Source organism: Pongo pygmaeus, chromosome 7 (assembly GCF_028885625.2).
Source record: "Pongo pygmaeus isolate AG05252 chromosome 7, NHGRI_mPonPyg2-v2.0_pri, whole genome shotgun sequence".
In the NCBI taxonomy this organism is placed as follows: Eukaryota; Metazoa; Chordata; class Mammalia; order Primates; family Hominidae; genus Pongo; species Pongo pygmaeus.
Genome location: NC_072380.2, coordinates 35,876,612 through 35,891,528, shown reverse-complemented (window position 1 = coordinate 35,891,528; position 14,917 = coordinate 35,876,612). Strand labels below are relative to the sequence as shown.

Genomic DNA, 14,917 nt, shown 5'->3' with positions numbered 1-14,917 from the left:
CAAGGCATAAAAATAGAAAAGTCAATAGTGGGTGGGTAACTAAGGGAGAAGCGTTAATGGTAATTTGTTGCGTGCATTTTATTCTTGATCTTGTTTATGTCCAATCCACTCAGGATATGGCACTTGAGTGCAAGTGCCCATCAAGAGGCACAAAAATGATAGTTTTAGCTTTGTAAAAAAATGGTTTTTAAAGCCTTCACGAAGACACATGAATATTGCACTATTTCTGCTTTATTTTCTTTTTAATTAAGCACAATGGAAACTTCAGTCCTGAGCCACTCCATTCTGTCTTGTTAAAGCTTGTTCCTCACTGGTCTTCATATTGGGTCCCATAATGGGAAAGTATTTATTTGGGGCATGGGGGAGAGATGGTTGCTAAGCTGCTAATGACACCATATGTGCCCAAATCTACATTCTTATGACTCCTGTGGGTCTGCAATATTATATCCACATTTGCTATGCAGTATACATGAAGGCAAATTCTGAATTAATCAATTGTTGTGCAGAAAGGCAAGCTATTGAGTATTTCTAGGAAAAAGTCTTTATGTAAAAAGGAGCACCTACTATGTCCTATAAATTAAAAGTTCTTGGGAGAATTAGCAAGCAGTAGGATGCTTCGTGGCCACATAAATATATATTGTGCTGGTATGTTATCTTGCTAATGCCATTTTCATTTCTTGACTTTAGAGAGTTTAACTATGCTATCATTAAGCAATTGTGTAGTGTGGCTGGTTCAGCCGGTTTTGAAACATGAACTTGTCCAACAAAAAGTCTAGATTGAGTCAAGTATGATTTCTGACTCTGACCAAAGAAAGGAATTGACGGGTTTTGTTTGGGTAAAGGGACACTCATCCATTATAATCCCACAAACAAAAGAAGTATTCCGTAAAACCACTAGTACAGAAATAAGTTGTTTTAGATGCATAGAGCTATCTCCAGGATGAAATTTCTCTGATTCAGTGCCCTAGGAAATACAGGGAAGGAACTCAGGTAATTACTGTAATGGATAACAATGAGGTTTAGAATGGTCCAAGAGAAAATGCTTAACAAAGCAAACATGCCTTTCTGGTGATTACAGGTTCACCTTTTCAGGTGCTTCCTCTAGGTCATTTAAGTAGATCATTCAATAGACAATGTGGTTAGATTATTAGATGTAGCTTGGGGATGTTTATTTGAACCTGCTATTGTGTAGACGTCTTTATCCTTGATGGGGTTTCCTAACCATCAACTCAAACTTTTCTTATCACTGTAGCCATCAGAAGTGAAAACAAACCACCATTTTACTGATATTTCAGTTTTTGAACTGTCAATGTTGAACTGACCTATGTTATATCTTGACAAGAGGAACGGATTAGCTATCAGGTAGCTAAGCCTTGGAGACTTCCTCTGTCTTTCAGGCCCCTGTGGCATTTCTCTAGCTTTAGTCTCACTACACATCTAGGTGCTAATCCCTTCTGAAGCATACCCATTTAATCTTCTCAAGCCAATGCCCTTAGTTTTATATCTGCTGGGGTAAAGAGAGAGGGAGCTGGCTTCTCCTATTCCTCAGGATCAAATTAAACATCCTGCTATTTTCACCTTTCTCTTCCTGTCAATGAGGCATGCGCAGCTTATTTCCCTCTGGCTGTGATCTGAGAGCACAAACGCAGCTATGTACAGCAAGGAGAAAGACCAATGGTCAGGAAACTACCTGATTCTGGTGTTCAAGCTCAGAAAACATGGATCAACAAGTTCTTGTTTCTTGACAGTCATACCACATCATTACCTTTTTCCTCTGGAAAAGCAATACTCTAGTATAAAGGCACTGCATGTTTATGCTTGTAATTTACATTCATGGACTCACTGTTATTGCCCCAAAATTCCTAATCTGCTTACCAGTCTTGGGGCATTTACTTACTTTTTGATTTTTAAGTGACAGAGTCTCCCTTTGTCACCCAGGATGGAGCGCAGTGGAGCAATCATAGCTCACTGCAGCCTCGATCTCCTGGGCTCAAGTGATCCTTCTGCCTCAGCCTCCCAAATAGCTGGGACTACAGGCATGCACCACCACACTTGGCTAGTTTTTCATTTTTCTTTTGTAGAGACTGGGGTCTTGCTACGTTGCCCAGGATAGTCTTGAACTCCTAGCCTTAAGTGATCCTCCCTCCTGGGTCCCCCAAATGCTAGATAACAGGCATAAGCCACTGTGCCAGCCGTATTTGTTTTCTTGTTGAGAGCATCTAGGTGCAGCCATCTGTGACAGTGTAACATTAAGGTTCTGTGTTCTAGTCACAACTGACAAAGCAACAATAATACCCAAATATTAAAGTGATCATTCAGAGCTGGCAGCTTCATCTCTAGGAGAAATGCAACCCTCAGAGACAACAAAGAAAAACCAAATGTTTTGTTGAAGGCTAAATAAAATCAAAGACATGTAGGTCATCTAAGAGCCAAGAAATGCCATTTTGAATCCTCCACGAGAAGGTGGAAATTGAGGAATTGCTTTAGGGTCATGTTGAGTGTCAAGGAAGAAAATCAGGATGAAGAAAATTCCCAAATTGTAATATGACCTAGATTCTTCAACAAAGCTACTGCTCCATAAAGCTGTTGCCAAATGCTATTTTAATCAAAGCCAGCCTTCATTGGAGCTCTATCCTCAGAGCACAGCTATTTTCACCAAGAGCACTCCGACAGAGTACCAGTGAGAACCTCAGAGTGATGCTGGCATCATTTAATTGGATTACTGTTCATTGCTTCCTGAAGAGATAGTGAAGTGTTATCTTTATTTATTTATTCTTTGAGACAGGATCTCACTCTGTTGCCTCAGCTGGGCTGCAATAGCACGATCATGGCTCACTGCAGCTTCATCCTCACACCTCAGCTTCCAGAGCAGCTGGGACTACAGGCATAAGCCACCATGTCTGGCTTATATTTTTTTAATTTTTATGTTTTGTAGGGACAGGGTCTCGCTATGTTGCCCAGGCTGGTCTTGAACTCTTAGACTCAAGTGATCCTCCTGCCTTGGCCTCCCAAAGTGTTGGGATTACAGGTGTGAGTCACCATGTCTGGTGTTATTCATTTTTGTTGATAAAGGTAGCCACTTTCTATCTAAAAGAACAGAACACATCCTGGTGTTGGGGTCTTATGAACACACCCGTTTCCCAATGATATTCAAATATATCTCAATTACATCAATAATCTCATAGACTTCACCCTTTCTCTTTCAAAACTCTTCATCACTATAGCCATCAAAAGCCTCTGATAATATTTGACAAATACACTAATATGCATACAATGAAGGCTAGAAAAAAACATGCTGAAGTGAAAAAGGAAATGGAAGAAATTAATAGATTGAATAGAAAGAAAAGGCTTATGTAGCATTTTCAACTCATGGCGGTATTTAACAGAGATCTTTTTACACATTCCAAGCCTATCTTCCTAGCTATGTTATTTCCACTATAGGAAAGGATTGAGCTGTTTGAATTTCACAAAAGTACATATGCATCCGTGATGGTTAATTTTATGTGCCAACTTGACTGGGCCATGGGGTGCCCAGATATCAAGTCATATATTATTCTAGATGGTTCTGTGAGGGTGTTTTTGGATGAGATTAACATTTAAATTCACAGACTGAAAAAAAGCAGATGGCCCTCCATAATGTAGGTGGGCCTCATCCAATCAGTTGAAGACCTAAATAGAACAAAAGAGTGACCCTCCCCTGAGTAAGAGAGAATGCTCCTTCCTGACAGCCTTCCAACTAGAACACTGGCTCTTCCTGCCTAACAGCCTTCCAACTGGGCCATCAGATGTTCCTGGTTCCATAGCAGCCTACCAACTTTTGGGCCTGAACTGGGACATTGGCTTTGCAGATTTTGGACTTGCTGGGCTTCAGAATCACATGAGCCAATTTTCATAATAAATATCTTTAAATATCTCTCCATTGCACTCTTTCTCTATGTGTGTGCATATCCTATTGGTTCTGTTTCTGTGGAGAACCCTGACTAATACAGCATCTCAGATTTCAGAGTGAGGATCGAGGCTTGCCAGTACACTCTCAGTGCTGATAAGTCCTTTCAGCCTTAAACAGAACTCTTATTCAATTGGTAAATGACAAACTATTACAATGCAAATGCAAAAAAATAATATTTGTGTGTTGGATAACAATTCTTTCTTACATTAAGAGCTAACCATTATCTGTCTCCAATCAGTAATTCTCAGATTAAGTCTTAGTCAATTAAGATTGGAGCCTGATATCCATTGATTTTCCCCAAGTGCAAGTACAACCTGTGGTTGTTAGTGAAGGTTATGACTATGACCATAAAAATTTCAACAAGTAGCCAAATAGTTATATTGTCATGGTTCTTTAGAAGTCATGAAATTCACTGCCCAACTGTATTAATTTATAATCGTGGCCAAATATCTGGACATCCCATGGCTCAGTCAGGTTAACTCATAAAATTGACCAGATGTATATGTACTTGTAAAATTCAAAAAGCTTAGTTCTTTCCTTGAACCCGCTCATGGTTGTAGTTCAGGTAGTTGCTTTAAGCAATTTATTGGCTTATTAAATGAACTCGTCCTATGGACACTGGCCATGTGTAGTTTTCTAAGTGTTCTCCTTGTATTTTCCTGTAGTGGAAATAAAAACAGTCACACCTCAAATGTGTGTATTAGAAAAATCTGGTGGTATTCAAGAGAGGTGAGAAGCACATTTCTTTAAATATCCTTCTATTGAGCTTGTGTTGAGATTCCTTACATTTAGGAAGGGGGAAGGCTTTCTGAAGGCAGCAAATGGTTGGTGTGCATTTATTGGAGAGCATACCCAAACTACAACTGGTGGGTAGGTGGTCTTCCTTCCATTACAGCTCCCTGCATTGTATCTGATGCATGCAGGGTAATCAGTGCTTGTACTAGCAAATAAAGGCACTATAGGCTATCAGGAAGTGCTCATTTCAGTGTACTAATCATTTTAACCAATGTATAAACCATACAGAATTAGTCTGAAAATACAACAGGTAGCAGGTGCCTGCCTTCAAGGGTATTCAGTCATACTGAGGTAGAAGAATAAACCCAAGTTAGATATTTCCTCCATACTGTCATCTTCCCAAAGAAAATGTGATGCATCTCCCTGAGAAGATCACAAACTTGTAAGCTATGATATCTTTTTTTTTTTTGCTGGATATTTCCCAGAGAAATTTCCAAGAAGGTGACCAGTTCTAGAGAAATAAGTGCTCAGTCTTGTGTGGTTTTTTTTTGTTTGTTTGTTTGTTTTTGTTTTTGAGGCGGAGTCTCGCTCTGTTGCCCAGGCTGGAGTGCAGTGGCGCTATCTCAGCTCACTGCAAGCTCCGCCTCCCGGGTTCATGCCATTCTCCTGCCTCAGCCTCCCGAGTAGCTGGGACTACAGGCACCTGCCACTACGCCCGGCTAATTTTTTTTGTATTTTTAGTAGAGATGGGGTTTCACCGTTTTAGCCAGGATGGTCTCGATCACCTGACCTCTTCTTTTTTAAAGACCCAAGCAAAATCAATACACCTTGGCTCATCTGAGTGGGTGAGTGGAGAAGAGATCCATATCAAGTGTGCACCTACTCTGTGCCATACAACATTCAAATATGTTCTTTTATCATTTAGCCTTGACAATACTAAAAAGTGGGTATCATATTTGGTAATTATAGTCAGAGAAGATAAGAGATTAAGCAATTTGCCCAAAGAACACAAAGTAAATAAGGAAGAGCACCAAATTAAAACCTACTTCTCTTTGACTCTAGTTGACCCTCCCATGCCTTCTAACCCAGGCAGACAGTCCCTTGGTGATGGTAATAATGTAATCTCCGGAATAAAGCCAAGACTTGGGAATTTTGAAACAAACATTCTACTTGCTACTCTGCCAGACCACTGTGATACAAAGCCACCCACTTCCTCAGGTATCACTCTCCTTTCCCCATAACTTTTTTTTTTTTTTTTTTTTTTTTAAGACGGAGTCTCACTCTGTTGCCCAGGTTGGAGTGCAGTGGCACAATCTTGGCTCAATGCAAGCTCCGCCTCCTGGGTTCACGCCATTCTCCTGCCTCAGCCTCCTGAGTAGCTGGGACTACAGGCACCCACCACCACGCCTGGCTAATTTTTGTATTTTTAGTAGAGACAGGGTTTCACCTTGTTAGCCAGGATGCTCGCGATCCGCCTGCCTTGGCCTCCCAAAGTGCTGGGATTATAGGCGTGAGCCACCGCGCCCAGCCTATTTTCAAGATAACAGTAATAAGACATGTTCCTTGCCACAGAACCCATGGCCTCTAAAGACGTATTAAACGCTTTACTGTGCTTGCAAAATTCCTGGGGGGAAATATAACCACAGAGTGATCAGTATCAGAATTTCACCAAAATTAAAAATGGTAGCTTCTAAAAGTCTGAAGTATTTTCTTAACTATTTTTTCTTACTCTTAAAATGTTATCAATTTAATAAGTATACACATCAACAGAATGCACAGTGATACAATATATGCATTTATACCATCTCTATTAAAAATGCATTTGTCTGCTTTTCTGCACTTTTTACCTAATTTATTTTTGCCCTTAGCAACTTGGCTTTCTGCTAACTTATTTAACCACATTAATGGCTGTAGCTTACTTTCTTGAGAGGCATAAATGGTATTATGAACAAACACTGAAGATGTTAAAGCAAAGGTGTTACCTAGGATGCAAAGACCATCTGTGCAGTTTTCAGATTCCTGGCTTAGACCTTCACAGAATTTGCCCCCATTTCTCGGGGGTGGTGCTGTGCACTCCCGGATCCGCAAATGTTCACACTCTGGACTGCAGACGGACCATTCGCTCCACACTTCCCAGCTCCCATCCACTTCAAAGGGAAACAAAAGAAACCATTGTTAGAATGAATCAAGTAGCTGTCAGGAGATTCACCCCAGGACTGCTGTTGTTCTAGAGCTGGATTTTAAGGAAATAACCACCAAACAGAAACAAAAGAACATATCCACTTATCTTCTCTCCATGGTTTCTTTCCTGAAGAGACAGGCTTACAAAAGCAGTGGTATAATACTCTTGCTATTTCAGGATGAGACCAATTACCAAATTGAGGCAAGCATTCATATTTCCAGCACCATTGGGTCAGCTAAAAATTTGTCATGACCCATTCTTTCCCAGTCTTTCATGCCCAAGTGCATCTTAGGTGGACAGACAAACTGTGTGCAGTAACCACTGACAATCAGCCACTTTCTTAGCGGTTGACAGTTTAGAACAGAGTATAATGAACTATCTTTAAGCCCTAGAAGCCCCTAAACAATATAAAGTTAAACCCAAATATATTGATAGTATTAAACTAAAACAGGTCAGTCAAACCCCAAGACACCAGAACTTATATAAATAGAATTTCTTGGGTCATGGACTGCTGCTGTATGTAGAAATGAACAAACTGAATTTAATTCCACTAAAAAGCAACCCTAGAGATCATGGCAGATGTCTGAGACAATTGCCTTTTACCTCCTAGGAATAGTTCAACCATGCTTATGTGGGTTATTTAAGATACTGCAATTTTAAATCTAAAGCAATTAGTCAAGAATTGGGTAATATAAAAAAATACTGAACTTGAAGAAAAATGTCTGAGTCCTTGTCTTGGGTCTGCCAACATATCCGCTGAGCAACCCTGGGCGAGTTACTTAGCCTCACTCTACCACATCTGCCAAATGGGGATAGTAAAACTCACAACACAGGAGTAAATGGCATTATGTATGTAAAAGCATCCTGCACAGTACCTGGCACATAGTAAGCACTCAATAAATGCTTATTGAACATAAGTCCAAAATGAAACTCCAAGAATATGCTGCTGGGAAGAGCCCCACCTTAACTTCGATTGCAACTAAATTTGCAATTTTATTACAAAGACATGAGACTCTAGTCCAGTGTCCTTGGAGTTAATGTTCTATAGTGCATGTGAGACCCAGGGTCAATTTATTTCTCAGTGGGAGGATATGCATTTCATAAAGAAAGTCATCTTCCATCTCATCTATTTCTTATTGTATAAATTGGGTTACAGCCAGTAATAGACAAAGGAATTTATGAAAGCCATACTTGGTAAATGAAGTATCTCTTTTTACAGAAAGAAAGACAAGCATAGACAAAATATAAAATATGGACTGCTGTGACAGTATACAGTCTCTATCAATTGTCTTATAAATAAATACAAAACTAGAACTGATAAAGTTATTTGACTGATAACTATTGATAAAGAGTCAAACATTTGGTACCCATTCTTTTGTGCTTTAAGACAACTTATCTAATCCCTGCTAACTATTATACGAATAAAGGCCACAAGATGGGAGAACCCAAGGAGAGAAGGGGATGGCTTAGCCCAACCAAATGCTAGCAGTATAACAAGACTTCATAGCAATTGGCTTATTGACGATGAATGTTCAGTGTCATCTGAGTATTAAAAAATATGCCCCAAAACATTGCACCTTGGTATTTCACCCATGTTGCTGCCACGACAATGAGCTCTACATTAGCACCTTGGATAAAGGTTCCATTCTAAGAACTTGGGAGAGGGTAACTTTGGAAAAGAAGGTAACATTGATTGCTTCACACCAGCTTAATAGTGTTGGTGGATCGGAAGGGAAAAGGGAATCTGCATATATCTCACCAGGACAAAGAGAAGTGCAGGTTATTTTCTGCACTGACATTCCCTCACAAAAGGCCCCACCATTGAGAGGAGCTGGGTTGGTGCAGGTCCGGGAACGTTTCTGCCATCCTCTACCACAGCGAACATTGCAGGCTGACCACTCTGTCCAGGAAGACCAGCCTCCATTCACTGAGAGAGAAAAATGGGGAGGGGAGAAAAAAAGGAGAGAGGTTTTTACTGATTGCCTACTATGTGCAAGCCACTGTGCCAGGTGCTGTGAGTCAGGCATCCGGGGACTGAGAGACTGTGCAGCCCCCACTGGCTGCTCCATCATGAGACAACAGTAGGGGGGGTCATGTCATCCAGTCCTCAGCCTATTCATCTGAAATAGGAGGGACACAGAATTTGCCTTGCAAGGAAATTATAAGAAATAGAAAGAACTCACCAATAAATCTCTAAAGCACTTGAAAATCCAGAGTATATGAAGAAAATATCAGCGTTTGAATTTCTATGACTTTAAGTGCTTCAAAAATAAATCCCAGGGCTCTTCTATTGTGGAAGGGAATGCCTTTACTTAAATAGCTGGAAACTTCTTTTATACAATACCTGAGTTATTCAGCAAATAGTATTGTTTGTTTTTGGAGGATTTCACATACCAGGGGAGAGACTACGTGACAGCAGGTCTAGGAAAAACTGGGGTGAGTGTTGGGTTTGAGAGGCGTGGGAAGCAGAAGTTGCCCATCTCAATTCTTTTCAAATATAAACATAATGGAAGAAAATAAACAGCTTTTTATTATTTTTAAAAGAGAGATTGGAAATGTCACTGACTATCACACGGAAGTGCAATATTGGAAGGAACAGCAAACACATTAATAGAAATAGTGATGTTTTTCGCCTGCCAGATGGGGGAGGCAGGATAGAACACTGCAGTGAATGAACCCCAAGGTCTTTGCAGCTCTTGACATTGAAAGTTTTAATAAAACACACATCCCTCTACCTCTTTCTGCCCTCCCTATCCATTCCTGGCCTTTGGAATGGTCTTACCATAGACCACCACAGTGGCTGACAGGCTTCTCCTCTTAGCCACGATGTTGGCTGCCATGCAGGTGTAATTTCCTGAGTCCGAGAGCCGTGCCTGCCTGATGATCAGGTTATGGTCAGCCCTGGTGTCAATGTTCTCGTCTTGTTCAGAGTCAATGGGCTCTTCATTTTTCAGCCATTCCACCTACAGGAAGAAAGGAATGTTTACAAGTCACTAAAAAAATCAGAACTCTTTTCTGGAATTGAAAAGTGAGCAGATTCGGGTGTGGGAGAGAGATGTATCTAAAATATAGAGCAACAGCAATGATTGGTTTCTTTAGTCTATATCCTCTCCCTTTTATTTGGTAAATTTGGTTATATTCAGGAAATGGATATTCAAGCTAATAAGCTGGGAGCAGGAAAAGAACACAAATATCCTACATTGACTTTGACCCATTTTCTAAAAATGCAGTGGAGGAGAGAAAAGAGGTGACTGCAATTAGGCCATTTCATTTCATTACAACATTCATGATGATGATGATATTTCAATAATTGGTCCAAAGTGGAGCTCAGAAAATTAACATATAAATGTAGAACTTGTATTTTGTGTTGAGAGGATATTATATTATTAGACAAGGTTTTAAGTCAAGATGCCTAAATTTAAACAAGTTTTGATAAAAGTTTTAGATTGTACCAAGGCTAAAGTAATACAGATTTGTGCAATCATAAGCAGATAAATTAAATTTAAAGCTCAATGTTCTGTAGATTTTGAGATAAGTTTCTTTGGCGATCATTTACGTTACTCCTCCAGTGATCCAAGAGACATTTAGGCCTTGGGTTAGGTAGCTGACACAGTTGAGGCCCAGCCCCTCTTCTGGAGAAGCCCACCTTCCCCATCCTCTGAGCACAGGCTACTCCCATTTCGGATGTGTTTTCTCCTAGATGCTGAAGAACCTATTTTCTTCTTCCCAGTTTTATCTTGGTCCTATCCTTGGTCCAAACTTCTCTTTCCTTGAACACAAAAGGAAGATGCAGATGGAAGCCCTCTGCTCCCTGGATCCTCAATTTACTTCAAGTGGAGATATACCACCCTGAGCACCTCTATTTCATCACATGCCAGTTTCCTCTGATCTGTGTTATTTCCTTATTCACTCTCTGCTTCCATGTCTAAGCAACATCTCTACTCTCTAGTGCCTCTTGGTAGCACTAGACACATCTCTTGTTGGACAACAACCATTCAGCTGTAGTTATCAGCATAGGTGAAACACAGTAATTTAACGGACACATAAAAACTGAAATTTATCACAGAAAGCAATGGCCATGATGACATCAAAGAGAAGTCACACAGGAGCATACACATCAGGGGCATTTCATCATACTCTGCTCACCACAAGCACAGCTCATTGAAAGCTGGTTTTAAAATAAGATACTTCATTTCATTGCTTAAGTCTAAAGAATTCTAATTTATCACCAATAAAATGTGTCATCTGGGCCAGGCGCGGTGGCTTACACCTGTAATCCCAGCACTTTGAGAGGCCGAGGCAGGCAGATCACGAGGTCAGGAGTTGGAGGCCAGCCTGACCAACATGGTGAAACCCTGTCTCTACTAAAATTACAAAAATTAGCCGGGCGTGGTGGCAGGCGCCTGTAATCCCAGATACTCAGGAGGCTGAGGCAGGAGAATCGCTTGAACCAGGGAGGCAGAGGTTGCGGTGAGCTGAGATCGCGCCACCGCACTCCAGCCTGGGCAACAGAGCAAGACTCCACTTCAAAAAAAAAAAAAAAAAAAGTGTCATCTCTTCTGTAATTATTTGGTTTAATAATGATTTGTTTGTCTTTGTAAAAAGGGATTTATTTACCAAGGGAAAAAGTATTAGGATCCTTCCATACTTACCCCAAGTACCACCGCATAAATGAGAGCTTAAATACCCCAAATCATCACCATCCAAAACTTACTTTAGAAGAGGTTAATTTGAAAGAAAATGATACCAACTAGCACAAGGAAGAGATCTGAGAACTACAGTAAAATGTAAAGTAAAGCTGTCAGAGCCGAGTGGTACCAAACAATGAAGTAAAAAAGCAAATCTCACTACCAAATCCCGGGGTTCCTGATGGCACCAGCCTGGAAGTGTAGGTACTAACAATGATCAGAGCCAAAAAGCGCTGCTCTGTTTAACAAAGTAGGGCAATGGAACCAATTTTATAATACATCTGACTACCAGCCTGTGACACAATGTCTTCCATTCACTACTACCATTGCGTATTTCAGAGCCATCCCTTTGTTCATTTGACAAATACCTAAACATCTGTTGAGTATCAGAGATTGTACTGAGAGCTGGGTAAAACTAGGTGAACAAAACCAAGATGATCTCTTCTTTCACTGGATCTTACAATGAATGAGTAAAATAGAAATATAAGTAAATCCACATTCTCACCAAAATATAAGAGTTGAGAGTCACATTGTCTCAAAACAATGACTATAATAAATAAATTACTTTCCCTTGAAAATTACCCAGTCTTGGGTATTTTGTTATGAGCAACAAGAAATGGACTAAGACCCCGCCCTGCCATGATCTTCTTTCTGGGATTTTTGCAGTGGCTTCTTAACTAACTGGTCTGTCTGTGGCTTCTATTCTTGCCTCTACAGTTGATGTTAAGGTGTAACACTTACTGTAAAGTCAATAGAATTAGGTCTTTTAAATTCCCATCACTCCTATATCACTGCAAGGAAGAAATTGGTCAGCTGAAAGCAGGTCTGGGAACTTTTTTGCTCCACCTCCACTCTCCTCCTAGGTCAGAAATTCAGGGGTAAATTGCCTGCTTTGATTAATTTCTTACACTTGCTATTTGTAGCATCTAGCAAACACTTCTCCTATGTTCCCCACTCAGCTGTCCTGTTCTTTCATACTTCTCAAACAGTTGGTCAGGAAGTAGAGAAAGTCTGGCACTGACCCATAAATAAATTATGCATAGCAAGTAGATAGCCCTGTGGACAGTGCTCCTGAAGATTGAAACTAAAGGAGTCCTAGCACCTGGAAATCAAGAAAAGCTGTCCTAAAGGAATCTTGGCTCAGAGGAAAATTAAAGGTACAACCGCCAAGTAGAAACTTGGCTTCAAATTGAAAATTTAAAGAAAAATAAAATCATGCACCAAAGGACGAGGCCAACAAACTAGGAAAATATTTGCCATAAATTTGATAGATATAAGGTTAATAATATGAATGGTATGAGTAAAAATAATATGAACGCTCAAACTTTCATTTAAGTTGATGATAAAAATCCATTCCAGTAAATCTGGCATAAAGATAAGTACATAGTACATGAAATAAAAAAAAAAATCCACAAAACATATGACAATTAAACAATTGAATAAATATTATGTAGCACTAAGAATAAAGTCTAAAATTAGTAAGTTAGAAGTTAGAGCAATATGTTTCCTACCAAAATAGCCAAGATTAAAATCTCTCTCTCAAGAACACATGGAGTTTTTATTTTAGTGATTTGTTTGTTTTTTATTGAGAGTGCAGACCAGAGAACATTTCACCTACTGTTTGATACCCATGCTATGGATTGAATATTTGTCCCCTCCAAAATTTGTGTTGACATTTAACATCCATTGTGGCAGGATTGAAAGGTGGGGTCTTACAGAGGAGATTAGATCATAAGGACTCTCCCCTCATGAATGAATGAAAGAATGGATTAATGAATTAATGGGTCATCATAGAAGGGAAACTCGTGGCTTCACAACAAGATGAGAGATCTGACCGCAAATATTTGCCTGCTCAGCCCCATTGCCATGTGATGCCATTTCCTGTGCCACCTCTGGACTCTGCAGAGAGTCCCCACCAGCAAGAAGGCTCTCACCAGACATAGCTCCTCGACCTTGGATTTCTCAGCCTCCAGAACTGTAAGAAATAAATTTCTTTCCCTTGAAAATTACCCAGTTTCAGGTATTTTGTTACGAGCAACAAGAAATGAACTAAGATACTGTCCCACCATGATCTTCTTTCTGGGACTTTGGCATTGGTTTCTTCACCAACTGCTCTGTCTGTGGCTTCTATTCTGACCTCTACAGTTGATTTTCTACAAAGGGATGAGACCACGCCACTTTCTAGCTAGAGATCATTCAGTGGCTTTGAATCTTACTTAGAATGAAACCTCTAGGCTAACAAAATCCTTATGGGGTGTTTAGCACCCTCTGTGAGTTAGCCACCTCAGAGCCTCAAGCTCACTCCACTTTAGCCGTGCTGTACTCCTTTCTGCCCTTTGAACTTTCTAAAGTTCAAAGCAAGTTCCAACCTCAGAGCCTTCATACCTACTGATTCCTCTGCCCTGAAGAACTTTCCCATAGGTGGTACCATGGCTCAATCCCACTTTGCATTTAAATCTCAGGTCAAACGTTATTTCTTCACAGAGGCCTTACCTAACAACCCTTTCAAAAATAGTAAGCCCCACCCCTTCCTGCTTTTTCTTCCTAATGCTTAACTCCCATTTGCTAGTCTTTTTTCCTTTTTATTTTTTGAGACAATGTCTCAAAAGACTACTGCTGGAGCACAGTAGTGTGATCATAGCTCACTATAGCCTTGACCTTCCAGGCTCAAGCAATCCTCCCACCTCAGCCTCCTGACTAGCTGGGACTACAGGTATGTCACCACACTGGGTTATTTTTATTTTTATTTTTTGTAGACACAGGTTTTCACTATGTTGCTCAGGCTGGTCTCGAACTCCTGGGCTCAAGCAATCCACCTCGGCCTCTTAAAGTGCTGGGATTACTGGCATGAATCACAGTGCCTGGTTCTATTTGATAGTCTTAAAGATAATTATATCATTTGTACTTGTCATTATGGGCTTAGGAATTTACCAAAAGAAAATTTTAAGGGTGCGAGTTTAACAACAATAAATTATTTGTGATAGAAGAAAGAGAGAAAGAAATAAAGAGAAAAAAGAGAGAGAGAAAAGAACAAAAAAGAAGAGGAGAAAAGAAAGGATGCAAGGAGGAAAGAGAAAAAGCATGCCAAAGCTACATGACAAATAATGAAGCTTTTAAAAAATAAATTGGGACTCAACAATTGATTTAGTATTGTATAGACGTTAAAAGCTCTGGTATCAACTAGTAAGAACATAAAAAGGTGGTCATAATACATGAAAGAGTAAATATATAAAATTATGGTTAGTGTTATAAATTTATAAAACAAAAACAATAATAAACATATGTATGCTTAACGTAAACATTGGAAGAGAATGCAGTGTTTATAGAAGTCTTAACTGGGGTAATTATTCTTTTTTTCTGGTA

General features: G+C 39.9%; 1 protein-coding gene and 1 long non-coding RNA gene across 8 annotated transcripts in view; one reads left to right on the top strand and one right to left on the bottom strand.

Annotated features, from left to right (window-relative positions):
- UNC5D (unc-5 netrin receptor D) overlaps window positions 1-14,917 on the bottom strand; it is a 554,235-nt gene that overhangs the window by 102,942 nt on the left and 436,376 nt on the right. For 4 of the 7 annotated variants that reach the window (XM_054499220.2, XM_054499221.2, XM_063668621.1 and 1 more), the window contains exons 5-7: window positions 9,649-9,829; window positions 8,626-8,793; window positions 6,667-6,831 (exon numbers count right to left, since the gene is read on the bottom strand). In XM_054499220.2, coding sequence (XP_054355195.1) covers window positions 6,667-6,831; window positions 8,626-8,793; window positions 9,649-9,829 — 514 coding nt within the window. The remainder of the gene's footprint in view (window positions 1-6,666; window positions 6,832-8,625; window positions 8,794-9,648; window positions 9,830-14,917) is intronic. The other 3 variants (XM_063668623.1, XM_063668622.1, XM_054499222.2) reach the window with 1 other exon arrangement.
- The window catches only part of LOC129042903 (uncharacterized), a 38,150-nt gene that overhangs the window by 16,902 nt on the left and 6,331 nt on the right, over window positions 1-14,917 (top strand). The window contains exon 4 of the long non-coding RNA XR_008504232.2: window positions 13,250-13,531. This is a non-coding gene — a long non-coding RNA (uncharacterized LOC129042903). The remainder of the gene's footprint in view (window positions 1-13,249; window positions 13,532-14,917) is intronic.